The 23,394-nt window shown below is 56.6% G+C and overlaps 8 protein-coding genes across 8 annotated transcripts; 3 read left to right on the top strand and 5 right to left on the bottom strand.

Annotated features, from left to right (window-relative positions):
• Window positions 1-826: 826 nt before the first annotated feature.
• On the bottom strand, window positions 827-3,101 carry B0H64DRAFT_40261 (fatty acid delta-6 desaturase). Its single transcript, XM_062804249.1, has 2 exons — window positions 2,720-3,101; window positions 827-2,640 (listed from the first exon to the last, which is right to left on the bottom strand). The coding sequence occupies exons 1-2, from the start codon at window positions 2,947-2,949 to the stop codon at window positions 1,098-1,100; spliced, it is 1,773 nt and encodes a 590-aa protein (XP_062665016.1). The 5' UTR covers window positions 2,950-3,101; the 3' UTR covers window positions 827-1,097.
• Window positions 3,102-3,491: 390 nt separating this feature from the next.
• Window positions 3,492-5,951, bottom strand: B0H64DRAFT_383792 (uncharacterized protein). The gene is made up of 5 exons (XM_062802972.1): window positions 5,649-5,951; window positions 5,533-5,588; window positions 5,400-5,479; window positions 4,627-5,331; window positions 3,492-4,564 (listed from the first exon to the last, which is right to left on the bottom strand). The coding sequence occupies exons 1-5, from the start codon at window positions 5,705-5,707 to the stop codon at window positions 3,947-3,949; spliced, it is 1,518 nt and encodes a 505-aa protein (XP_062665015.1). The 5' UTR covers window positions 5,708-5,951; the 3' UTR covers window positions 3,492-3,946.
• On the bottom strand, window positions 5,952-9,218 carry B0H64DRAFT_471409 (uncharacterized protein). Its single transcript, XM_062807880.1, has 2 exons — window positions 9,048-9,218; window positions 5,952-8,994 (listed from the first exon to the last, which is right to left on the bottom strand). The coding sequence occupies exons 1-2, from the start codon at window positions 9,112-9,114 to the stop codon at window positions 6,377-6,379; spliced, it is 2,685 nt and encodes an 894-aa protein (XP_062665014.1). The 5' UTR covers window positions 9,115-9,218; the 3' UTR covers window positions 5,952-6,376.
• A 292-nt stretch (window positions 9,219-9,510) lies between these two features.
• B0H64DRAFT_40004 (signal recognition particle 14kD protein-domain-containing protein) lies at window positions 9,511-10,491 on the top strand. Its single transcript, XM_062804034.1, has 3 exons — window positions 9,511-9,651; window positions 9,717-9,795; window positions 9,875-10,491. The coding sequence occupies exons 1-3, from the start codon at window positions 9,628-9,630 to the stop codon at window positions 10,201-10,203; spliced, it is 432 nt and encodes a 143-aa protein (XP_062665013.1). The 5' UTR covers window positions 9,511-9,627; the 3' UTR covers window positions 10,204-10,491.
• Window positions 10,492-12,151: 1,660 nt separating this feature from the next.
• Window positions 12,152-13,942, bottom strand: B0H64DRAFT_370603 (uncharacterized protein; the record flags this gene model as incomplete). The annotated part of the gene is made up of 8 exons (XM_062802097.1): window positions 12,152-12,436; window positions 12,513-12,943; window positions 13,006-13,057; window positions 13,133-13,294; window positions 13,355-13,448; window positions 13,508-13,515; window positions 13,623-13,675; window positions 13,741-13,942. 8 exons carry the CDS (start codon window positions 13,940-13,942, stop codon window positions 12,152-12,154), a joined length of 1,287 nt encoding a protein of 428 aa, XP_062665012.1.
• Window positions 13,943-14,859: 917 nt separating this feature from the next.
• B0H64DRAFT_40222 (uncharacterized protein) lies at window positions 14,860-15,899 on the top strand. The gene is made up of 2 exons (XM_062804219.1): window positions 14,860-15,492; window positions 15,571-15,899. Exons 1-2 carry the CDS (start codon window positions 14,960-14,962, stop codon window positions 15,719-15,721), a joined length of 684 nt encoding a protein of 227 aa, XP_062665011.1. The 5' UTR covers window positions 14,860-14,959; the 3' UTR covers window positions 15,722-15,899.
• An 8-nt stretch (window positions 15,900-15,907) lies between these two features.
• Window positions 15,908-19,065, top strand: B0H64DRAFT_422131 (COQ9-domain-containing protein; the record flags this gene model as incomplete). Its single annotated transcript, XM_062805555.1, has 7 exons — window positions 15,908-16,330; window positions 16,792-16,944; window positions 17,211-17,287; window positions 17,427-17,523; window positions 17,910-17,990; window positions 18,133-18,628; window positions 18,733-19,065. Exons 1-7 carry the CDS (start codon window positions 16,185-16,187, stop codon window positions 19,063-19,065), a joined length of 1,383 nt encoding a protein of 460 aa, XP_062665010.1. The 5' UTR covers window positions 15,908-16,184.
• A 265-nt stretch (window positions 19,066-19,330) lies between these two features.
• On the bottom strand, window positions 19,331-23,365 carry B0H64DRAFT_39982 (uncharacterized protein). The gene is made up of 4 exons (XM_062804030.1): window positions 23,084-23,365; window positions 19,749-22,997; window positions 19,595-19,695; window positions 19,331-19,539 (listed from the first exon to the last, which is right to left on the bottom strand). Exons 1-4 carry the CDS (start codon window positions 23,231-23,233, stop codon window positions 19,500-19,502), a joined length of 3,540 nt encoding a protein of 1,179 aa, XP_062665009.1. The 5' UTR covers window positions 23,234-23,365; the 3' UTR covers window positions 19,331-19,499.
• Between the last annotated feature and the right edge of the window lie 29 nt (window positions 23,366-23,394).

Raw genomic sequence — 23,394 nt, 5'->3', positions numbered from 1 at the left:
GAAGGGGATACTTCAACCATACACGTGTACAAGCCATTGAGTGAACAACTACGCTGAGGTACGTCCAAGGCGTCGTGAACTCTCTAGCCAGCCACGCGCCAGCTCACAGGGCAGGGCCGCCAGCCGGGAAAAGCAAGGCTGTCCATCAGCCATGCGTTTGTCCATCGCCTAACCCACGGGATCACTACACAGGGAGAGACGCGGGAAGGCCTCGGGCCACCCGTCTTGAGGCCTTTCCCATGACGTATCCCTCGGCCTCGGCAGTAAGGACCGCAGCATGCTGGCAAACAGCCATTGGGCGCATCTGTAGTTGGCCGATGTTTCCGGCCAGGGGGCGCAAACACAGATCGGCGTCGTACATAGCGTGCCGTCAGGTCGACACATGGTGAAGCTAGCGCACTTGCGAGCCCGCCCGAGCCGTCTTGGGTCTCATGATCCAGGGAATGCATGTATGGGAGAGGGAAAATATCGGTCGAGACATGCAAGACATTCACCGCAATCCACATCGAGTTCCCCCAAACCGACCACTCCCCTTGGTCCCATCAACCGAATAGTGAACGGGCAAGTCGAAAACCGAGACAACGGTTAAGGCAGCCACGGCGTTTGCAGACCGTGGTCCCCCCAGCCATTGGTCGTACCGCATGCCACACACAACATGGGATGATCCAGGGTCCCGGCTCCTGCAGGTTCCCGCGCAAGCAGCGTCATACAGTGGGAGACACACGAGGTCCGGGTGCCTGACCCGTCGGCTGCGTGCGTCCAAACCGCCATCCTCGGGCGGATGCAAGCAAGCAAAGCTTCTGACTCACTTCCCGCAGGGAACGATCGTGTCTTAAATTAAAAATCTGTAGCTCCGTTCGATCAGGACCGCCCCTCCCCGCCCTCCCCAAGGAAGTGCAATCGCAGCCCAAGGCAGGCCGGTTGGCTACCTACCCAACAAACAAGTAATTACCGCATGTATGTATGTACATGTACCGTATGTACATCCACCGAACACAATTCAAGCACCGGTCTAGGGAGTATCTTCGCTCGCAACAGATAATCCACGTCAAACAAACACCCGCAACATCAACCCCCCCTCTCAACATCGTCAGCACTTAGTGATGGTGGTGATGTCCATGGCCTGGCTCGCTCCCGGTCATCACACTCTGGCACTTTGCCAAAATGGCCGCCTGCCTCGCAACATCGGCCAGCCGGCCAATAACCTGCTTGTTCCCATCGACAAACCCATACAGCGCGTACGGGATGCCGACGTCGTCGCAAAACTCCTGTACCAGGCGCTGCGTCTTGCGCAGGTTGTGCCTCGGGATGCGCGGGAACAGGTGGTGGATGGCCTGGAACTGCAGGCCGCCGTGGAAGAAGTCGAGCCAGGGCGGGCAGTCGACGTCCATGGTGGTGCGCAGCATCTTCTGCGGGAAGGACTCCTCGACGCCCAGGTCGGCCGTGCTCATGGCGAAGTGCGACAGCGTGATCTGCACGTGCACGGGCGTCGTCACGAAGTGGCTGACCACCACGTACAGGAGCCGGTTCCAGTTGGAGTCGACGCACCGGTACAGCACGCCGTAGCCGAACCAGCTCCAGAAGAAGATCTGCCCGGCCAGCTCCAGCCAGCGGAACCACGCGGCCGCCCCCTTCCTGGGGCCCTGGCCCGCGAGGATATACATCCAGGACAGGCGGTACAGGTTGAAGCGGCCGAAGAGCAGGATGACGTAGTACAGGTGGTGCTGTAGGGAGATCATCACTTTGGCAAAGGCGTCGTAGTGCATGACGTGTTCGTAGTAGGTCGAGCGCAGGGAGCCCAGTAGGCGGTGCGAGATGGCAAAGAAGGGCATGTGCTCAATGTCCGGGTCGTGCTCGGGCGAGTTGGTGACGATGTGGTGCACGTTGTGGTTGCGCTTCCACCAGCCGATGGAGAGTCCCCCGATGAAGTCGGCGATGAGAATGCCGATGACCGTGTCGACTTGGAAGTTGTGGGTGATGCCCAAGTGGCCGGCGTCGTGCACCGTAAATACCAGCTGGTGCCAGAGGCAGCCGAGGAAGAAAGCGCTCGGGATGTACCACTTCCAGCTCAGGAAGAGCAGCATGAGGCCGAGGAGGAGCAAGTACCTCGAAGTCTCGATGGCGTAGGCCCAGTAGTTGCAGTCGTATAGACCTTCGGCCTTGATGCGTTCGTGCAGGTCGCGGTACTTCTCCACGATGGCATCCTGTATTTCTGGCTCGAGGGTTGGATACTTGGCAAGGTCTAGCTTGATCTCCTTGCGAGTGAGCTTATCAAGGTGCGACATGCCGTCGGCCGGTGCGGACGTAGCGGCATCGTCGACAGACGAGAGAGATGTTTCCGAGTTTGACCTCGCCATTCTCGTCTTACGGTTGCGGAGACCAGGGCCCAGGGTAACATTATCGGAGTCGAAAGTAGGCGAAGGCGAACGGGAACCAGTATCGCTGGACGACGCCGTAGGGTTTTCCCTCCTCTGCAGCGTGACCAAGCCGCCATCGTACTCCTCCTCCTGCTCCTCCCCATCACCAACCCTCGACCGAAATTTACCGCCCTGAATCGGAGGTAGGAAGTTCTTCCAGCGACCCTCAATCCTACCAATACGATACTTTTCCATCATACGGCGGGCTTCGAGCGAATGAAGGCTAGGCACAGTCAACAGCCGCCCTCTCACACACAATACCTCCACACCGTTTGAATTGGGCTATCGAAGTGAGAACTTACATAGTCACCTCATCAGTGGCGTCCCTACCCACCATGTGCATAATGGCTTTATCACCACCAGGGTGATACTTGCACCAGGCGTCCGCCTTGATCACATACCGGTCCAAGATGAAGATGATTCTGCCCTCGGAGATTTGTGCCTCAATCTCGCGCCTCGATATCACGGGGTAAGAGCGCCCGCCCTTTGGTTGAGAGGCGCCGGCGGCAGCCGAGGTCGTGGAGACAGCCATTGCAGTGGTTTCGGTTGTGTTGAGGAGACGGAATTGGGAGGCTTGACACCACCAACAACGGGTAAGTCAAGAATGAAACGGTTGACCGCCCGTTTCCTCAACGCCGACGCTAACGGAGCCGCGGATGCCGGGAGGAGGCTTTGAAGCTCCGAGTTCGAGCCGGATTTGGTGCCAATTCCGGTGCTGCAACTCTCCACAGTACGATGGAATTGCTGTTACCCTCGGCGTCCCTCGCCGCACCTTCTGTGGATGAAGGGAGACTGTAGTGTGGTGTGGTGTTTGGGGAAGAAATGAACGGAGCAGCTCAAAGAAGTGCAGGGCCAAGAGGTCGACGTACGCAAGCTCGCATCCCCAAAAAGTCAAGCGCACCGCGCTGCGAGCCGTTGACCCACACGAGTTCGAACGTGCCCCCAGAGTTTGTGGTACGATCAACAAAACCAACCTCATTTAGGACAGGGGGAAAATGAAGTGAGAGGGTTAGGGTATGTATTGTGGCATGTAAGCCGAGGGGCACTCCCAGCTTCGCATCAAGGTGGAAAGGACGGAGAAAGATTGAATAATAGTCACTGCCTTACTCGGCTTGTCTTTTCCTCGAGATCACCGCCCTCCTCGACCCTAAAATGTTGGCTGATTGGGTGTAGAGAACCGTGGACGTCTCACAGTCATACCTCACCAAGCACGACACACCACTCAACCACTCAACCCCTTATACTCAGACTCAACAACTGGAAAAGTGAAGATGAAAAAAGAAACTCTATCTTGTCACGAGATACTACCATGTCCTTCTACACCCATCCAGTATCAAATAAACAGTGGCCTTTAACACAACGTGACGCAAAGCTCACCGCTCGCCTGCTCGGTAGATTAAAGTTCAGCTTTCGATGCTTGCTATCCGGCGGAGTCCATTTACCGAATAATGCCTTACGAGGGAAAACAAGCTAAAGTACAGGAACGCAAGAAACCACTACGCCCCATACCCCAAGCCAATCTACCCCTCTTAGTAGTGGATCGCCTTGGAGTATGTCGCCATCGCCGCCTCCTTGAACGCCTCGGCGAGCGTGGGGTGCGCGTGACAGGTGCGCGCGATGTCCTCGCTCGACGCACCGTACTCGAGCGCCAGCGTACCCTCGGCAATCATCTCACCGGCGTTGGGGCCAACGATGTGGACACCGAGGAGGCGATCCGTCTCGGGGTCGGCGAGCATCTTAACCATGCCCTCCGTATCCAGGTTGGTCTTGGCGCGCGAGTTGGCGCTGAAGGGGAAGGTACCGACGCGGTACTTGATGCCCGCCTTCTTCAGGTCCTGCTCCGACTGGCCAACCCAGGCGACCTCGGGGAAGGTGTACATGACAGAGGGGATGCAGCCGTAGTTGACATGACCGTAGCCCTTCTTGATGTACTCGACAGCAGCAACAGCCTCTTCCTCGGCCTTGTGCGCAAGCATGGGCCCGAAGGTGGCGTCACCGACGCAGCGGATGTGGGGGATCTTGGTGCGGTATTCCGAGTCGATGATCACGCGGCCACGCTCGTCAAGCTCGAGACCGATGTTCTCGAGACCGAGGCCGTTGGTGTACGGGCGACGACCAATCGCAACGAGGACGACGTCGGCGTCGAACTATACGAATGTCAGTAGCGCCTCAGAGAGAGTCATCGCCAATGGCGCGTTTCTAGACCCACCGTCTCTTCCTTGCCTCCCTTGGCCGAGTCAACGTTGATCGTGACACCCTCACCAGACTTCTCGCCGCCGAGGACCTTGGTACCCGTCTTGAAGTTGATGCCCTGCTTCTTGAGGATCTTCTGGATGCTCTTGGCGATCTCGGTGTCCATGCCCGGGCCGCCGATCTGGTCAAGGAACTCAACCACAGTAACCTCCGACCCAAGGCGGGACCACACCGACGCCATCTCCAGACCAATGATACCACCACCAATGACCGTCATCTTCTTGGGCACCGTCTCAAGCGCAATGGCGCCAGTGCTGCTAATAACCGTCTTCTCGTCGATCTCGAGGCCGGGGAACGGGGTAACCTCGCTACCGGTCGCGATAAGGATGTTCTTGCCGGTTACACTCGTCTCGCCACCATCGTTCAGCTCGACCTTGACCGTGTGCTCGTCCTGGAACGAACCCGCGCCCTTGATGTACTCGACACCGTTCTTCTTGAGCAGGAACTCGACACCCTTGGTCAGGCCCGAAACAGACTGGTCCTTGGCCTTCATCAGCTGTTTCAGGTTGAGCTTGACGTCGCCGACCTCGATACCGCGGTGTTTTGAGTCGTGGAGGATCTGGTGGTACAAGTGCGAGTTGTTGAGGAGCGATTTTGAGGGGATGCAGCCGACGTTGAGGCAAGTCCCACCGAGGGTGCCGCGCTTCTCGATACATGTAACCTATTTTATTTCAAGGAACGTTAGCCATTGGCCGGGTCTGGGCCATCCGCATGTCTTGTTCAGCTTGCCTTCATGCCCTCTTGACCGGCCTTGATGGCGGCGACGTAGCCGGCGACACCTCCGCCAATGATGACGAGGTCCCTCGACTCTGCACATAGTCAGCCCCAAGGACCAATGCCAACCATCTTCGGAGTCACTAACCAGCCTCGGTGGCGTATGTCCGCCCCCATCTCAACGCGCCAACAACAGAGGGCAACCTGGAGCGAGGAGTCAGCGAACGAGAGCCATTTTCCGGGCGGATGGAGCCGGGTCCGTACCCTGACGGCTTGAACGCCGACCTCACCGCGGTGCGGCCTATTAATCTCTGCGACAGCATATTGGGTGTGTGTATTCGACCAACGGTGCCAAAGAAAGGTAAAATAAAAAAAGGGTAAGCAAGTAACTCCCCAAGGCGGAATGCGCAGGGGACAGGAATGCGGTGGCAGGTGCGTCACGAAGTTTGTTGGGGCTCAGTTTGCTGAAGCTGGGTTCCCAGCGTTTGAAAAAATGTCCCCAGTCGCTCCGGGCGTCCAACCGTCGGGTGAGCTTCTCCCCAAAGCCAGCGCAGCGCGGGTCCGGGATTGGGCAGGGGTTCCATGCTCGGTTGCTTCGCTGCGAAGCCACTAAATTTCAGGTTCCCGCCTCTCAATCCCGAGCAGATCTCCCAATGGCAGGCTCGTTGGGTCCCCATAAGCCACCAAATCCCGCACGCTCAGACCGACCCGTGACCTGTGACATCTTCGCTCTTGGCAGTTTGTCCCGAACAGCGAAGGCCCGGGCAGCTGTGATCAGGGGCAACACCAGGGCGCATCGCCGAGGGTTTCTACAATATTGTGTACAGCTAGCTACCCGGTATCCTAATGTGGCTGTCGCAGTGCCGCAGGAGGACCAAAACCGGGACCAACACGCACTCCTATGCAAGCGGCACGGGCCTAGGGGTATCTCGAATAGTTATTGTGTTGATACACCACAAGATGCCGGAGAGGGACACACCCCCTACCCCTCCTCATGCTCCATCCTCGCCGCCAGCTACTGCCGCTTGAACAACCGCCTCAGCCATCTTGCACCCCTCCTTGAGAAGCTTCGCATTCTTCTTGCCGCCAGCCAAGTCAGACTTTCGAACAACCTTCTTGAGGAAGTACTGTAGGCCCCTCGCCAGATCAGGGGACCCCTCAACACCACCAAATATTTTGGCGATGGTCTCCTCGGGATGTTCGTTGGCTTGGCATTCCAGCAACACATTGACGAGCATAATCTCGACAAAGTCGCGCGTCTTCTTCTGCAAGTAGAGCAGGTTGAGACGCTTGAGCATGACTATCCCCAGGCTGCTGCCCGAGACGAGGGCTCCAAACAGCTTCGCCGTGTTGACGATCCGTCGCATATCCATGGCCTCATCTTCCTCCTCGTCCTCCAACTCGTCCTCGCCAAACCCTTCCTCTCCCATCCTTCCAAACATCTTCCACAAGCTAGCCTGGAATGCCCACCTGACTTCGCGCTGCTCTGAGCACATCCGCTTGGCAACTAGAGTATAGTAAGGGTTGTAGTGCTGCTCCGCGCCGACGCAACGAATGATGACTGTAGGGATCTCCCGCTGCCGCTCCCGGTTGAGCCGTAGTTTGAGGATGCGGAAATAGGCGTCTTGGTAGTCCATGGCCGACATGATGGAGACGAATATCGAGCGCCGGACTTCGGTGTTCATCCCCTGCTCCCTGGCCAGCTCTCCGAGGTCTGGCCCTTGTTCGACGTCGTCAAGCAGGATGCTCTCGTCGTCGCTGCTGTCATCCTCCACATCAGCGGCTTTTGCCGTACGCTTTTGGCCAGTCGACCGGCCGGCCCAGCTCGCACCAACGAGCCACCACTTGCCCTCCTTGCCCGCACCTTGGATATCCTTCAAACCCACACGCATGGGTTCGGTGGCTTTGACCTTCCTCGACTTTAGCTGACCCAACAGCTTCTTCATTCGAACAATGTGCTCCGAGATGACTGCCGATGCGCCCGCCCCGGTTTTCATCTTGTTGTTCTTTAGGTCAGTGATAGTATCGATCATGAACTTCGTTCTGACGGTGAGATTCTTCTCCCCTGCTTTGGCCACAGCTGGCGGGATTAGGGAGACAATGTCCTTCAACGCCATGGGGTCATCGTGCCGCAGGGTAGGGCCGCACATGCGGACTATCCTGAGCAGTAGCTCAGCGTTGAGCTCCGAGAGGTTCTCCAAGAGCCTCCGAATATAGTCGAAGACGAGATTGGGGCCAATCAGCTGAAACGTGTAGAGCTCTGAGACGAAGGTGATGAGATTGGACGTTTGTTTTGGTACGTCCGGCCGTTCCAATGCAGCAACTTTGGCCTCTTCGTAATGGTTATCGAAGCGTTCCACCACTTCTTGTATTAGTTGGCCTCCAAAGTCCGTCCCAAGAACCATGTAAGCTGCCGTTGCGAAGCCGGCGGACAGAATCAGGAGTGTGTCGGGTAAACTGGTAGGCTCGCAAACCTGGATTAACAGCAGGTCCACAAGCGAAGAAGTAACGTGTTGTCGGGGGTATTCTCGGTAGAGCTTTTCGATCTCCGCCATGATGGTCAACAGGTTGGACTCGGTTATCCTATTGACCAAACCTTGGGTCTGCCGGCGAACCCGTGCGGACAATTCGGAGTCCGACCCGGACTCTTTACGCAGTGATGGAGGCACGTATTTCGCCGATTGTCCTGTCGTAGGCGCAACATAGGGGTTCTCGCGGACCCGCTTCTGCGGCTGTTCTTGTGTGTCCTCCTCGTCTCCGGAATCAAAACCTTCGAAGTCGTCTTGGTTCTGCGCTTGATCGTCTTCTTCCATGTCCTCGTCAGAGTCCGCGTCCCCCATATCTTCACCGTCCAAGCTACCCTCATCTTCATCGATTTCGTCTGAATCCCCAACATCCTCGTCGCTCTCGGTAGGATCAGGCTGTGGTCGCTTTTGCGCCGCCGCCGCTGCTTCAGCCTTCCTCCTCTTTTGAGACAACCAGTCGTCTGCTTCAGCTTTGCGCTTCCGCTTGTCTTGTTTCTCCTCATCGAAGCTGCCACCCAAACCATCCAGAAGATCGCCGAGGCCGTCATCCTTGAAGGATTGGGGTAGACTTTTGCGGTTCTTCAACCCGAGTCTTCTTTCAAGATCCGCAATTTCGGCATCGTCCTGCGCGAGCTTTTCTTTCACGGTCCTCGAGAGTTTTCGTTGTGGTGCTGGATCCACAACTTCTTCGCCATTTTCGTCCTCATCCTCACTATCCTCTCCGAGTCCTTCAGAATCTTCGTCCAGAACTCCGTCTGAGAGATCCACCCCGTCGTCGTCGTCGTCGTCGTCAAGTCCTTCGAAATCTTCACCGTCATCTTCCTCTTCCTCCTCCTCGGGCTCTTGCCTCCGTGTCTTTAGGATGGGTTTTGGCGCATCTCGGCTCCCGGCCTTGTTCCTGACCCCGGATTTCTCGACTCGGTGTGAAGTGGTGGTGCTACGGTTCGGAGTCGACCGCTCGGCGTGGTGATTCCGGCCGGCCGTGGAGCGATTGACCCGCGATTGCTGTCTCTCGGCCTTGCGGCGGTCCTTCCTCGATGTAACGGCTCCTATCCCGCTCCCTCGCTTTTGCCCCGAATTCGAGTCTATGAATATGTCAGTAGGAGGCCTAATACAGGCCTGCCAAAGACGGCCTCACCTGAAGCGCCCAGCTCCTTCAGGAGGTGGAGCGGAAGCGTTGGCTTCTTGATTCCTTGTGGTGGCATTGCTCCTTATCTCTGGTTTTCGTAATGGATGCCGCGGTGGTTTATGAGCGAGGAAGCTCCCAACGGCGGCGTCAACTGATCGTTCAGACGACCACCTCGATGCGCATCGCGGAAGTGTTCGCGATCTGTACCCTTGGTCGTGAACTTTTTCTTATCGATAGAGTCGATGTGGGGCAGACTGCGGATGTCTTGTCCAGCAGGTATTCGAAAGAATCCATTACCACCGTAAGAACCGGAGCTTTGAGCTGCAGTCTCCCAGATGGGAGTCCTTAATGACATTTAGTACGAGAAAGTAACCCGTAAAGAATGTCTCTCCAACAAGCTGTATGGTCCAGTATCCCCAGGACTCGCTCCATCGAGGTACATGCTTCAGCTCTTGATCCCACCAAAGCGGGTCTCCCCGCGGTCGGTGGGTCCGCCATGCCAGGCATGAAGTGCCCAGACCTCGAACTCACTTAACCTCATCGCCGACACACCAACCTCAGCTTTCGATTTCCAATACATGAAAACAAGATGGGTCACTTAACACATGATGAGGTATTTTTACCCCAGTCTTTTCAAACTCTCCCACCCGCTTCATCCCGCTAACAAACACCCCCCAGTTCTTCACCAAACTCGCCGACGTCTTCACCACGCGCAGAACCAAAGCCCACGGCGCCGTCTTCCTAACCCAAAAACGACGTAAGCCCACCCCCCCTTATCTCACGCCACCCCATCCACAGGTCACAGAAACACCCACCATTCTAACCCCCCCTTCCAGTCTCACACAACACCAACCAACAACCCACCCCATCAGACCCCTCCTCCGCCGACCCGCTCGCGGACCTGCACCCGGCGCAGCCGCTCCCGCTGCTCGTCCGCGCGACCAACGGCAAGGGCAAGGCGGACCGGGCGGCCAAGGTCAAGCTGTCGACGGTGGTGGAGCCGGACGCGCTGGAAGGGTTCTACGCGCGCTACGCCGAGGTGTGCAAGGCCGGCATGACGGCGCTGAAGCCGCGCGACCGGACCAAGCGCAAGGCCAAGGCCAAGAAGAGGAAGGGCGGGGCCGGGGCCGGGGCCGGGGCGGCGGCGGTTGCTGCTGCTGCTTGAGCGTCGAGGGTTGTTGGGTGGGGGGTGTCAGCAATGCGGTGACGGGGCTGCGGCGCGCGTGTGACCGGGGAGTGCGAGGATCTGTTCTGTGCGCCTTTCGTCCTCGTCTATGGCGTGGGATCGGACGCGGTGGTGGACTTTCAAGCAGAGTCTCTCGGCGAGTGTTACGTCGGCCGCGGAGGTTGGTCTTTCCAGTTACTGGGGCGTAGCAAGGACTATCATGTCTTGGAGGCGATGTGGGTTCGTCTCAGAGATCATAGGTCATGCATCGTGGGGGGAAACTGTTTCGGAGAAGGGAGTGTGGTCATGATATTATGATGGGTTCCCACCAGCAATATCCCATAGCACGAATGGAGTAGGGAGGGACGGCGCAGTGTAGTGCCACCACTCCCCAAAACAACACCTTACCGCTCTACATGCCCACCGCTGGAACCCACGATATACGTTGATCGACACACGGGTACATACACCATAACCGCCAAACAGCCGGGGTTAGGATTAACTGCCACATTACAATGTCATGTCTTGACCGGCAGCAAGCCCCGAGCATCCAAGGGAAACTGCGGAGTTAACACATTACAGAATACTACTGCCCCCATTGCAACCACATCCGCGCCGTTTGTCAAGGACGTCCGAGTTCTGAGTTATTGGGGGAGAAGCTTTTGCATTGGTTGAGGTAAAGGTTGTCCAGGCCCTGCACATACTAAGTATTGGGGAACCCTGGATAAGCTTTGCGTATTTCCGGATGCTACTTGGGTCATGGTTGATATTGCGTTGTTTTTTAGAGAACTTTTTAAATCGACATTGCGAGGAGGGTGTCAGCGAGGAAGGGGAACTAAAAATAGGTCGGTATTGAAGGTTGGGGTGGTGGGGTCGTCGTTGCGTGGTGAACCAATGCATATGAACGCCGACAAGGTTAGCCCATGGTGAATGATCAATGTTCCATTGTTCCATTGCATCGACGTACGTGGCTATCTGCTACATTAGAACCCCCGAGATCTGCGACGTCGTGCTCATCGTAGATGCCGACGGCTCTTGGGTCGGGGAGCGTAGCATTCCCGACATTGGAAATGATAAACCCTAGCTACCCAGTAACTACCCGCCGATGGTTGGTAGTAATATGTCGATAGGGTGTGTCGCCAGCATGCCGTCTAATCGTAAGGGGTATCATCAGGGTATCCGGGTGCCCGCACAATATGCCGCCATCCAAGTGCACCGAGACGCCAATGCCAATCACACCTGTACCACTTTCCGGAAACGAATCAACCCTACGCTTCTTCGCACGCGACTCACCAAAGTCTACTAGCCGCCCAAGCCCACTCTTGTACGACGATACCTTTACCAACAACACGCCTACCACTGCCCGACACCCTTCCATCGAACGCCACCATCAACGGGAGAATCAAATGCTTATTCGACAATACATTCTAGGATCAACAGCCCTCCAATTTCCCTTTTCTGCGGTGCCAAATAAAACGCAGAAACCCAATGTGCGAAAACTTCGTTAAAGCACTTTTTGCGATCGTGGGTTGCCGAGTGCCGAGTGTCGAGTACCGGAAGAACGCGCCGGGGCGCTTTTATCATCCTGGCGGACCTTGACTATCCTCCTCAAAAAACCGTAGCATCAAGCGCATGGGGTTTGGTGTAGCTGGCATCCCGGGACGGTGGAGACGCCGACATGCGCCGCCAGACGGAAATAAATAGGAAACCATGAGAAATGTCGAAGAGCCTAAGGAAAAAAAATAGAAAGTGATAACAAGTGACATGTTGAAATATGCCACGCAAGGATCCTCAGAGCTTGAGAATTGAACCATCAGCTGTTGGGGGTGATTGCCATGGGCGTGCTAGGCAATCAGGTTCTTGTCAACTGCCTTAGTCCAAAGGTTTGCTTAAGACCGGGATGGTTCAACCCTCATCGTGAGTCTGTCGACAGGATCATCGGATCCTTTCACATGATTTGGTCCTGAGTGAGGCCGCCGTGGGGATCGGTATCCATGCTGTCTCCGGCGCCCGGCGTGACATACTTGACGTAGCTCAAGCCGAGAGGGCGACCGCCGTACTGGTAGCCCTGGAATTTGGCAATGGCGGTCTCGGCCGTGTCGGCACTGTCGAAGCGGACCACACCGCTGCCGCGAGACCGGCCGCTGGGCTCGTACTGGATCTCGGCTTGCTCAACCTTACCGATGGTGGAGAAGAGTTCAACAAGATCATCGTTGCTCGTCGACCAAGGAAGCTAGGCCACAGTTAATCATGACAAATTCCGAGCTGAAGAGGGAGGCCGGCGAGGTAGCACATATGAGGAGACTTACGTTGCGGACATAGATGATGTCGCATTTCTCAACACCGCCCGTGGCGTGGTCAGTGAACGCGTTCGGGGGCACCGAGGCGTTGCCGGCATCATGGAAACCGGCGGCGGCAGGGGCTCCGCCATAGCCACCGCGAGCGCCATAGCCGAAGCCACCACGGCCTCCGCCGAATCCGCCGCGGCCAAAGCCGCCACCGAAGCCTCCACGTCCACCAGCAAAACCGCCGCGGCCATAGCCACCACCGGCGCCCATTGCGGGGCCGGCGAAACGATCCTCACGGACCTCAAGCATGCGGCCCTGCCAGTCATAGCCGTTGAACTGTTGAATAGCGTTGCGCGCATCTTCAGGGGATTCGAAAACTACGATGCCGGAACCCTTAGGTCTACCGTCGGGCCCGAGATGGACATCGGCGCGGATCACACCACCTGCGCGAGCTAACCGGGTTAACAAGTTAATGGACTGTCCAACGTTATGGGAATCTGGTGGGCGTGCTTACCAGCTTGGCGGAATAGGTCCTTCAGGTCCTGCCAACCCACATTGAAGGGTAGCTGTTTCAGTGTTAGTTAAGACGGCAGCACTTCAAGTGATGAGACAGGAAAGGTGTAAGGAAGGATGTCACAAACGTTCGAGACGTAGATCTGACGGCCGCCACCACCGGCAGCCATACCGGGGTTGAAGCCGCCGCCGCCGCCGCCGCCGTAAGGAGCGCCGCCTCCCATGGGACCGGCGAATCCGCCGCGGGCAGCGCCGCCCGGCGGACCGAACCTGGGCTCGGCCTCGCGATCCTGTGATGATGTCAGTCGAGTTGAGCCACAATGCCCCTCCCTGGTTAGTATGTTTCATACCTCTCGGACGTAGATGAGCCTGCCCATCAGGTTCTGGTTGCTGAGTGACGATACAGCTTGCTGCGCTTGCTCCCTCGTGGCATACTCCACAATTCTAAGCAGATAGTCAGTAAAGCTGACGCCAGCTGTCGAGTTGTGACGAGTTGCACTTACCCGCATCCCTAAAATCACCGCGGACAACGTCCCAACCCGTCAATCCAACAATCCATCAAAAACCGAGAGAATAGGAACCACAAAAGAACCAGCCAAATCACTCATAGGCGCCCACCTTCGACATTCCATTAGGAAGAAGCAGCACGTCGGCATAGAGAACCTCTCCAGCTAAGACGGGCAGTGTGTTAGCCTCCGAAACTGCGCTGCGCTTGATGATGGCGCTTAAAACCCACCCTGTCTCATAAAGTCCTTGAGATGGTGCCATTTTACGTCGTAGGACAGGTTGCCGACGTAAACCCGGCGGTCCTGCTGCGACGTCTCGCGAATGTTGTTCATGGCTTGATCCCGGTGTACCGAGCGGTCTTCGTACGATCGATTGGGGGCCCCGTTGTATCCTGAGCCTGTTCCTCCTGCGGGTGCGCCCTGTCCAGTCATAGGAGACCGGCTTCTTCTCCGGGGCTGGCTGCGCGATCGTTCACGCGGCGAATATGATCGTCGAGTATTCGGGCTTCTTGAACGTCCCCTGCGAGGAGAACGTGACCTCTCACGCTAGTACTTGTTAGCAAATGGCTAAGCCGTAAAGTGCCATAACCCCAAATATGAACAGTATTCCAGTATTCGACAGGTTCCATGGCGGGGGAGCGGTCATGGGCTGCTGGCCCGACTGGGTCGGCGGCTTGCCGGGGCTGCTCGCGGATCAAGACCCTATGGCGTAAGGCGGGGACGATTGAAGCTCCAATCCACGAGATCGAGTGCGTGTGGATACCGATTGACCCTGGCGAACGAAGCCGCCCTTGGCCGTTGGAGCACGGCCCACATGGACAAGAGCAGTCCGCCGCTAGAACGACGATGTCGAGAAATCGCGAGCAGGTTGAGGTCGGATTGAGCTTCCAGCGGCGATGACGAATGAGAATATGCAAGAGAAAAAAATAACTCACCGGACGATAATTGTCTCCTGAATCAGCTGTAGAGAAAACGAAATGTTAGAAGATGACGGGAATGAAGAAGGTGGAAGAAAGTCGGTAGGAAGGTCAGTGTAGTGTGAGGTTGGAGGAGGGGAGGAATGCGGGAGGGAAACGCAATTGAAGAGTGGCAATTTGAGGGAGGTAGCACTTGGGGTGCCGCGGCGGGGGAAGTGGTGAACGAATCCGAAGGTGGATCAGGATGGGAAAGACATGCAGGGTAGGGAGGGAAGGCCGAGGGGAAGGGGGTCTGCTTGTGTGAAGGTACTTCCGTACATGTAGGTCGCATGTAGGAGGGGACGCAAGGCACTGCAGCACAGCTCGCGCCGCTCGGGGAGTGGAAGTGGACGAGCGAGGCTTGACGAACGCAAGACCTCGACCCAACGCTGCCTGTCACTTGCTGGACGCGTGCGCCGTGAATCGACAGAGATGCCGACCGGTAGGTCTGGGGGTTACGAACGGCCGTCACACGTCATCGAGACATTGAAGGATGGCCGTGATAACGGTTGCCCCGAGCTTCGCTTCGGCGAAGAGGGTTCTTTGGGCGGATGGAGGGGCAGAGCGGGCTTTGAGATGGAGTATGCAATTCGATTCGTACTTACCCATGGCTGGGAGGGAGTCGACTTATTTTTTTCTTTGGCAACTTAGCCGCTTGATGGAGGGAAAATTTCGGCGACGCGACGATTGGGTGTTGAGGGCCGGCGTCTGTCTAACTGCAGGTGCTCCCGGTTGGGATGTCGCCTGGTTTGGTATGGTGGGGGGTGTCGCAGCAGCTGAGGACCACGGTCTCTACACGGCCTCGCGGAACGGACCAAGGAGTAGGTTGGGAATGGTCTTCAAGGGACGGGAGCTAGGATCTGGGTCAGCCTCCGGCCAAGTTGGGCAGGCGTGCGTTTGTCCGAGTCGAACCAGGAAGAGTGAAGACGCGCCGCACGACCGAGAACGGGCGGTGGAACCTACGTACGTGCTCAGGCAACGCGGTCAGAGTTGGTCGACTCAAAGGTACAGTGCTAGCGAGAGGCAGCAACAGGAGAGGAAGTCAGCGCAAAATCTTTCATGCCGCAGTGTCTGACCACCGAAAAAAGACCAATGCCGTACCAGTTCGGGAACCCAAGTCAAGGCAACTGGCAAGGGTGAGCAAGGCGGACAAACAGGGAGAACGCGTGTCGAACGGCGGCCCAGCAAGCGGCACCGGGATGCGAGGTTTCTCTGTGGGGTCACTTGGCAGAGGAGGCGTGGAGGCCACGAATGACACCGCGGGATTGAGGATGAGGTTGGTTTGTGTGTGGTGCGGCGGGCAGCACAAAGAAAGTGGGCTGCAGCAGGCTGATGGCGGACCTTTTCACGGCGTGGAGAGTTGGCCAGAACAGACGGAAGGAATCGTGGGGAGCATGGGCCACATCAGAGTCAGCAAGAAAACGGAGACCAGAACGGAGTGGCACCAAAAAATGCTGTAATATACCGAATATTTCAATCTTTGGACAGCGATCAAGCAAAAACGTATGGCTTATGCAATGTACACTACGCAAGATTTGTTCGACCAAGAAGCGAGTAGTTCCCCAATTGCGCTCAGTTCTTCGGCCGAGATGTGCTGAGAGCTAGTTTTTATGATATCTTGGAGCTTGGTTAGTTATCCTTTCTCCGCTGACACGAGTTCGTTCGTTACCGCGTAATTGACGAACGAGCTGCAGGGTTCCAGAGGTGGATGTCAGCCAATGACATCCCCAGGGGTTTTTTCGTCGGTCTTCCCATGGCTGGCTGCATCTTGCATTTCCATCCCACTTCTTATGAACGCATTGAAAATTATCTTCCTGTCGGATTTCTCAGTGATACCGCTTCTCCTTATCGGCAACGACTTTCGGTTTGTAGCCAAGGCCGACAGTGCCCTGTTCCGCACATCTCGCAGATCTCCGGGGGCAAGGCTTGCGGCAATCTCCAATCCGCCGAGTCGAACCATGCTTTGATCGAGAGGAATGGAGAGAGGTTTACACAAAGCAGGCATCTCAACATCCTACACGGGGTCCAACGGGTTCGGAAACGCGGCACTGTTTAGCATTGGCCTGCCCTATGGTTGGGGGTTGCCCTCAGGTTTGTGAATGACCCTGGAGCTTGTCTGCGCACCCCTTGGAATGGTGACACGGCAGGTGGAGGAACGAGACGGGAGCGGTGACGGCCCAATCCGGTTGCTCGGCGGCCTTGCTGCTCACAGGCGACCCTGACCGCGAAGAGAATTTTATGTTTTCTGGCGGGGCAGGTATCAAGACAATCGGGTGAGCTGGCCATTCACATCAAGGTACGGGCTTGCTTCAACGTGGGCGACAGGGGTAACGAGGCGCCCGGCACAACCTTTCTGGCCTTTCACAGCGAGGCCGACAAATGCCATCATCAACCGCCAACGGAAGAGAGTGGGCAAGTTCGTCTGTCGTTATTGACGCCCGACCAACCAGAGAGGCGCGAGCGACCGGTCAATGCATGGTGGAATTAGCTGATACAACGGCACATGCAGAATAACGGACGGGGTGAAAGCCAGGGCAAGCCTTGCGCAAACGAGGCCTCGACCGCCCACATCGGTCACGAAGAAGAGGGGTTTAGCGGCCCAGGGGCACCTCATGTTCGGTGCGGAGCTGAGTTCACAAGCAAGGCCGAAGGGCTCGCGTCGCTCTCCAACTCCCAACCGTCAATTTCTCGCCCATAGCTGCGTCAGCATAAACAGATGAAAGGGAGGGCATAATCACTCAAAGTAGAGCCATCCTCGAGAACACTCAGCGTTCTGTCTTGCAAGCACAGAGACAACGCAATGGCGGGGCTCGGCTGGAGTGTGGGGTCTGGGACGATGCGAGAGCACACCCCTCAAGTCCCCGGAAAGTCCGGCGATCGCGGTGACTTGATCGGTGCTGGGCACCCGCTTCTAGCTTGCCGGCACCTTCCGCGGCTGCGAGCAGTGATTGATCATTGAGTTTGGCTTGGCGTTGGTGCGGCTTGCCTCCCCGGCGTCGCCGTCCGCCGTTCTCGCTCGCTCGGCGTCGCACCGGGCACCACAGCGCGCCGTTCGGCGTCGCAGGCACTGATACGTATCACACCTGGGGTCACTGCGGCCTTGCAGTAGTTTCCTTGCTGCATCCGTAGCTCTGCATGGCACCCCATCCCTCCCTCCTGAGAGACAAGCATTGGCTGGTAACGAAGGGACCCACTGAGAACCCTGAGAGCTTGGTGAATCGGCGAGAATTGGATTCGGATTCGGAGAGGATGACCTTGTGCCGAATCCGCATCTGCCTACAGTACTAGTACACAGGAGTGACAGAGTTTCGGGATTAAGATAGGTTGTAGTTATCGCGAAGCAAGAGGAGGGAGGTCGCCTGGCTGTCCTCAAAATGTCCGAGCGGGGCAGATGCAAGGCCTGGCCGATTTTGGTGTAGCCCGGCGGGTGGAGCACACTAAAGCTTTCGCGATCTTGGGCCGTCAGGAACTCGATTGACACGTGCAGATCCGATCGGACAGCAACCAACCGACAACGAAACTCCGTTGCGAAAGGGCATCTTGGAAAAGCCAGTTGGTTGTAAAGGGGCCATTGAACATTCCAACCCCTACTATGTCCTGTTCTGCCGCTGCAGCGACCCGGCGCATGCTTCTCGGTCCGGTCCGGCCGACCGCCGCCTGCCGTAGGACGACGACGACGCCGCCGGTTCTGTGCCGAAACATCTCGATAACCAGGGCACGACCCATAACCACCTTCTCCAATCGCCCTCTCCAACCGCAATCCCTCCGCCATCAGCCACCCTCAACCCCCAAACTCCCAGCTCCGATCCGCACCTACCACTCCCACGACCACCCCGCTCCCCCGGGCCCCTTCACACCCGCCGAAGCCGCTCTTCTCGCGGCCGCCTACGCCCACGTCCCCTCCCACGGATTCACACCCGAATCCCTCGCTCTAGGCGCCCGCGATACCGGCCTGCTAGATATCAGCCCGTCCATCCTGCCCGACGGCGTGTTCAGCCTGATCCACTGGCACCTCTACGCCCAGCGCACATCCCTAGCGGGCAAGACGAAAGATGCCGTAGCGGAAGGGGGGGCCTCGACGGTCGGGGAGCGGGTCGAGGCGCTGACATGGGCGCGGCTTAGGGGGAACGTAGAGAGCGGCATCGTTGGCCGGTGGCAGGAAGTCCGTTCACCCCACACCCACACCCACAGCCCACAGCCAGCCCCAGCTCCCACTTACACGCACCCGTTGCTAGAACATGCGCTAACCACTTCCCCACACCACAGGCACTCGCGATAATGGCCCAGCCCTCATACATACCAGCCTCGGCCAAGGAGCTCGCCCAGCTCGCCGACGAGATCCTGTACCTGGCGGGCGACGTGTCGGTGGACCCGACGTGGTACACCAAGCGGGCGTCGCTGTCGGCCATCTACGTGGCGGCCGAGCTGTTCCAGACGACGGACCAGTCGCCCGAGTGCCGCGAGACGCGGGCGTTCCTCCGGCGCCGGCTCGACGAGGCCGCACGCGCGGGCGGCGCGGTGCGGTCCATCGGGGAATGGGTGGGGTTCAACGCCAGCGCGGCGGTAAATGTGCTGCGGAGTAAGGGGGTGAGGATATAAGTAAGTTAGATGGGTTCTTCGCGAAACACAGCCGGTACCAGGGAGAGGAGAGGGACGTAGCGATGCCCATCTAGGTTTGTAGCCAGACTTGTACATTTTATTGTGAATACAGCGTGTAGGATTGATCGGCTAGAAGCCTGTACATACAAGCAGTATCGTGATGAACACTCCTGCCCAAAGGGCCAGGTTCGCTAGATAGCGATATCGACAAGCTCCCCCCTCGGTATTAACTACAGCCAAGTGAGGGCCCTGCCCGTCTAACACAACACCAAACTCCTTTTCCCACCCATGGAACGCCCATCAACCGACAAGAACCTCCGAAATAAGACCTGGGGGTCTAAAAGTCATAACAAGATGTCGTACATGTTGCAATACAGGTTGCTTGAAAAATCGCCACGAAAGGACGCGCAAATGCACAAGTCGACGTGAAGATTTCAGTGGTCGACCAGCGTCCGCTGGCGGGGATCGGTAAGGCTAGACAAGAATCATTAGTAAAAATGGTCGTGCGTCTCACGGCTAGCTGACTCACCGAATAATCTTCACATCTTTGTCTAGAGTGGTGCGGCCCTCAATAGCATTAGGCGTGATAAAGATGTATTGACGATTGACTGAACGGCGCGCGGCAGTAATCTAAGTGTCTTGTTAGCATGCCCCTCAAGTAAATATGATTCAGATCGACTTACCAGCATATTTGTGCTGATAGCGCGGTTGACATTATCCATGAACACATCAAACTCATCCAGGCATCGCAGAGGCGAGCCCATGGCCTCCCAGATAGCCAGCAGCAGGCAGATGGACGAAAAGGATTTCTCACCACCAGAGAGTGTCTTGGTGCTCCGCCCGGCGGCCTTCCTCTCCGTCTTGTCCGGCTCAACCTGCAAGTCCAGAAACTTGCGCTCGTGGTCGACCAACAGTTTGCCGCGGAAGCCACGCTCGCTCAACAGGTAGATGAAGTTGGCGCGCGACTGTGACGAGATGTAACGCTGGAACTTGCGCCACTTCTCGAGGCGGAGCGTGAGGGTATACCGGAGGCGGTCGTTCACGCGGGTGATGGACTGGAGATCCTCCACCACCTGGTCGCACATCCCCTTCTTCGCAGCGAAATAAGCGTGAACCTGGGCGTCGGTCATGCCTCGCTTGACATCTCGCTCATCTAACCGAGCTTTGAGCGTCTCGTACTGTTTCTCAATACTCTTGTACGTTTCGCCTTCAGGAACGTAAACACGCTCCTTGTTGACGACCTCGGCATGTTTAATCATATCCTTGACGCCCTCTTGCTGCCTAGCCCGTCTCGACTCAGCCCTTTGCTGCTGCTCGACGTACTCGCCCAGTCTCTCGATGATGTCGTTCTTTTCGATGAGGCAGAGGTGGCGCAAGTCACGGGCCTGCTTGAGTTTCCCTTCGGCCTTGCTGAGACGATGCTCAAAATCCTTCATGTGCAACTTTTCCTCTTTGAGTTGCTTCAGGGCGGCCTCCACTTCTGCGTTTTTATCTTGCTTCTTCGCACTAAGCGTGCCGTATTGGATACCGTGATGGTTCAGCTCTCCTTGGAGTTCCTCTCGGTGGTCTTTGAGGCCCTGCAGACGCCCATCAACCCCGTCAAATCCGTCTAGCGCATACTGGATCTTCTCCACCCTGGCGCGCGTGTCAATTAATTCTTGTTCAAGAGCAGCTCGAAGCCTGTTTAGCTGGGCCACTGCGTTCTGGCAACGCTGTGATTCTTGCTGCAGGCGGCGTTTCTCAGCATTCAGCTGCTGGTACTCGGCCACGATTTGCTGGTGCGTATTCTTCAACAATGAAATCTGAGAATCCGAATCTGTCTTCATCCGAGGCCTCAAATTCGGGTTCGGTTGGATCGGGCTGGTTGAAATGTTGCCGTTGGTCATGGCCAACCTCAAGCCTTCGCCGCGCTTCCGGTCGTGGAAGGCTAAGCAAGCCTTGACATTCCGCGGCGGCGCGCCGTCAAACATGACTTGCTGGGCCCTCACACGTTGGGGTATCAAAATGACCTGCTCGATCATATGGTTAATGATAAGCTGATCCCGGACCATCTGGTTATCGATCTTGAGCACCCGGAGGATAGTGTCGTACTCGGCATCAGGCTCTTTTCCAGTGATATCAAGTGGGCGCGAATTGCAAATGAAAACGGGGCAACTCCGAACGTTGAGTTGATTCATCATCCCGCGAAGGATCTTTTCGTCGTGCTTGCTCGTGACGATGAAAGCGTTGAGGTTGATGCCGATCGTCTTCTCGAGGATGCCCGACCACTCGGGCTTGAGCAGCTGGACGTGAGTGCCTAGCGGACCGATTGGTTTATTTTCGAAACTGTTGTCGCTGGCGATCCTCTTGAGGAGGTTGGGAACCTGGGCCTCGTACGCGTTGTACACCGACCCTCGATTCTCTTCGAGGCCTTTGATTCTCGCTTCAACATTGTTGATCTCGTTGCGCTTCTGCTGAATCTGGTCACCGAACCTGTCTAGGGCCGTCTTTGACTCGTCTGCCTTGTTGACGAGTTCCGGTTCGCGATCCTTGTTATCTTGAATCTCAGCCTGGAGCCGCTTGACATCTTCGTTGGCCGCATCAAGCTCTCGCATCTTTATCGCCGGGGCTCCGCCGTTGGCAGCCTCGAGTTCCGCTTCTTCGTCGACAATCTTGGCGTCAATTTGCTTTACGGCCTCATGTTTGGCCTTCAACGCTTGGTGAGCCTCCCGTTCCTCAACATGAAGCTGCTCAATTTCCGTCTTCAACCCCCTATACACGCCGTCGGCCTTCTCCACCCGCTCCTGAATCTCAGCCTCCTCCTCCTTGACGACTTGCAAGGACTCCTCGGCGCGTCCGACTTTCTCGACGGCGTGTTCCAAAGCCTGATTCTTCGCCTCCACCTCTTGCTGCGCTTCAGTAACGCGGATGTCGGCTTCGGCGAGATCTTTTTCTCTCCTGGCAAGTTCTTGCTCTTCGTGGACAACCTGAGACCAAGCCAACTGCCAGCGCAACATCCGGAGTTTGTTCCGGACCTGGCGATTGCCCTCGAGTTCGCTCATCATGCGTTGAGCCTTGTCCAACTCGATTTTGGCGTGCTTCACACGCTCCTCCTGGTCGGGCACCTTGGCCACCATCTGTTCCAAGCTCTCCGAGATCAGCCGGTAGTCGTTATCTAACTGCTGAAGCTGGACGCCTTCGATGAAGAACTTGTACTTCTGGACTTTGGTTGACGAGTTCAGGAATTGCCGGGCATTATCCTGGGAGAGGATGTTGAGTGGGTTGTCGACCTGAAGGGAAAAGTACTCGACAAGTTCGTCCACCTCCTGCTTCTTGGTCGAGTGCGTTTGACCGAGAGCAGTCTTGACCTTGAAACCGCTGCTTCCGGTTTTGGAGAAGTGGCGCTCCACGATGACGGAGTCACCATAGGTGTCAGGCTTGTAGGCATCTTGACCCTGGTTCTTGATTTTGACAGCTAGGACGGCACGTTCGCAGCCCTCTTTGACGAAGCTTTTCAGACTGCCTCCGCGATTTGTCGAGCTAGCCTTGCCACCCAGGCACAAGGTGATCGCTGTAAGGATGGCGCTCTTCCCGCTGCCGTTTTCTCCGACGATGAAGTTGAGGAGAGGTCCGAGTTCGCAGTGGAGGCGTACATGGCACATAAAGTTGACGCAGGTTACGCTCTCGATGATTCCGTTATCCGCGATACCATTCTCGCCAAACAAACTCGGGCGGAACCGGAGTCGTTGGGTTGCGCGCTGGTCATCAGCGATCTCGTGGCGAAGATGCTCGAAGTTATTGTCGCGCATTAACTCGTATTGTGTCTTGGGGGGTGAACAGGGCAATGCGGGAGCCTCATCCTCGTTTGCATCATCGTCAGATGGGGTGGAATCTCGTACGGAGCACTCTTCGCTCTTAATGGCCTCGACATCGGAGAGGCGTATTCGTTTTCGCTGTATTATGGTCAGAATAAAACCCTAGTAATAAAAGAAAATAAAAAAAAGATTAAAAAAAAAATTGCGCATGATTTGTCACTTACCGGTTCGGATCGGAGATTTGAGCGAGCCTGCTGAACCTCGACGACCTCAACTCGTCCGCTATTCTCAACATCGTCGCGTCGAACGCGCTTCCGAGAAGACTCCCCCGCAAGACCGTTAGCCGTTCTCCCAGGCATCGCGAGTCTTGACATATGACTGTTAACAGTCTATGCAAACAGAGGCCGGAACCCAATGGGAAAGAATCCCCACGCACCGAATAACTGGGAGTTGCGTATGAGATGGCACGCGTCTGGAATCGGCGCTCGTTAACGCGTCGAGGTGTCTGGCCTGGTCCACTTAATAGTACTAAACC

Source organism: Chaetomium fimeti (assembly GCF_033439085.1).
Source record: "Chaetomium fimeti strain CBS 168.71 chromosome Unknown B0H64scaffold_1, whole genome shotgun sequence".
NCBI classification, from domain to species: Eukaryota; Fungi; Ascomycota; class Sordariomycetes; order Sordariales; family Chaetomiaceae; genus Chaetomium; species Chaetomium fimeti.
Note: the sequence above shows the minus strand (reverse complement) of the source record. Positions and strands in the feature narration are given on the sequence as shown.

Coding starts and splice junctions, on each gene's coding strand:
- B0H64DRAFT_40261 (XM_062804249.1), bottom strand. CDS start 2,949: ATGGCTGTCTCCACGACCTCGGCTGCCGCCGGCGCCTCTCAACCAAAG. Junction 2,641..2,719: donor GCCACTGATGAGGTGACTAT/GTAAGTTCTCAC, acceptor GACTGTGCCTAG/CCTTCATTCGCTCGAAGCCC.
- B0H64DRAFT_383792 (XM_062802972.1), bottom strand. CDS start 5,707: ATGCTGTCGCAGAGATTAATAGGCCGCACCGCGGTGAGGTCGGCGTTC. Junction 5,480..5,532: donor GACATACGCCACCGAGGCTG/GTTAGTGACTCC, acceptor GACTATGTGCAG/AGTCGAGGGACCTCGTCATC. Junction 4,565..4,626: donor AGGGAGGCAAGGAAGAGACG/GTGGGTCTAGAA, acceptor ACATTCGTATAG/TTCGACGCCGACGTCGTCCT.
- B0H64DRAFT_471409 (XM_062807880.1), bottom strand. CDS start 9,114: ATGCCACCACAAGGAATCAAGAAGCCAACGCTTCCGCTCCACCTCCTG. Junction 8,995..9,047: donor GAAGGAGCTGGGCGCTTCAG/GTGAGGCCGTCT, acceptor ACATATTCATAG/ACTCGAATTCGGGGCAAAAG.
- B0H64DRAFT_40004 (XM_062804034.1), top strand. CDS start 9,628: ATGGGTCACTTAACACATGATGAG. Junction 9,652..9,716: donor GTCACTTAACACATGATGAG/GTATTTTTACCC, acceptor AACACCCCCCAG/TTCTTCACCAAACTCGCCGA. Junction 9,796..9,874: donor CTTCCTAACCCAAAAACGAC/GTAAGCCCACCC, acceptor CCCCCCTTCCAG/TCTCACACAACACCAACCAA.
- B0H64DRAFT_40222 (XM_062804219.1), top strand. CDS start 14,960: ATGGCCGTGATAACGGTTGCCCCGAGCTTCGCTTCGGCGAAGAGGGTT. Junction 15,493..15,570: donor TACAGTGCTAGCGAGAGGCA/GCAACAGGAGAG, acceptor ATGCCGTACCAG/TTCGGGAACCCAAGTCAAGG.
- B0H64DRAFT_39982 (XM_062804030.1), bottom strand. CDS start 23,233: ATGTCAAGACTCGCGATGCCTGGGAGAACGGCTAACGGTCTTGCGGGG. Junction 19,696..19,748: donor CTATCAGCACAAATATGCTG/GTAAGTCGATCT, acceptor CAAGACACTTAG/ATTACTGCCGCGCGCCGTTC. Junction 19,540..19,594: donor AAAGATGTGAAGATTATTCG/GTGAGTCAGCTA, acceptor ATTCTTGTCTAG/CCTTACCGATCCCCGCCAGC.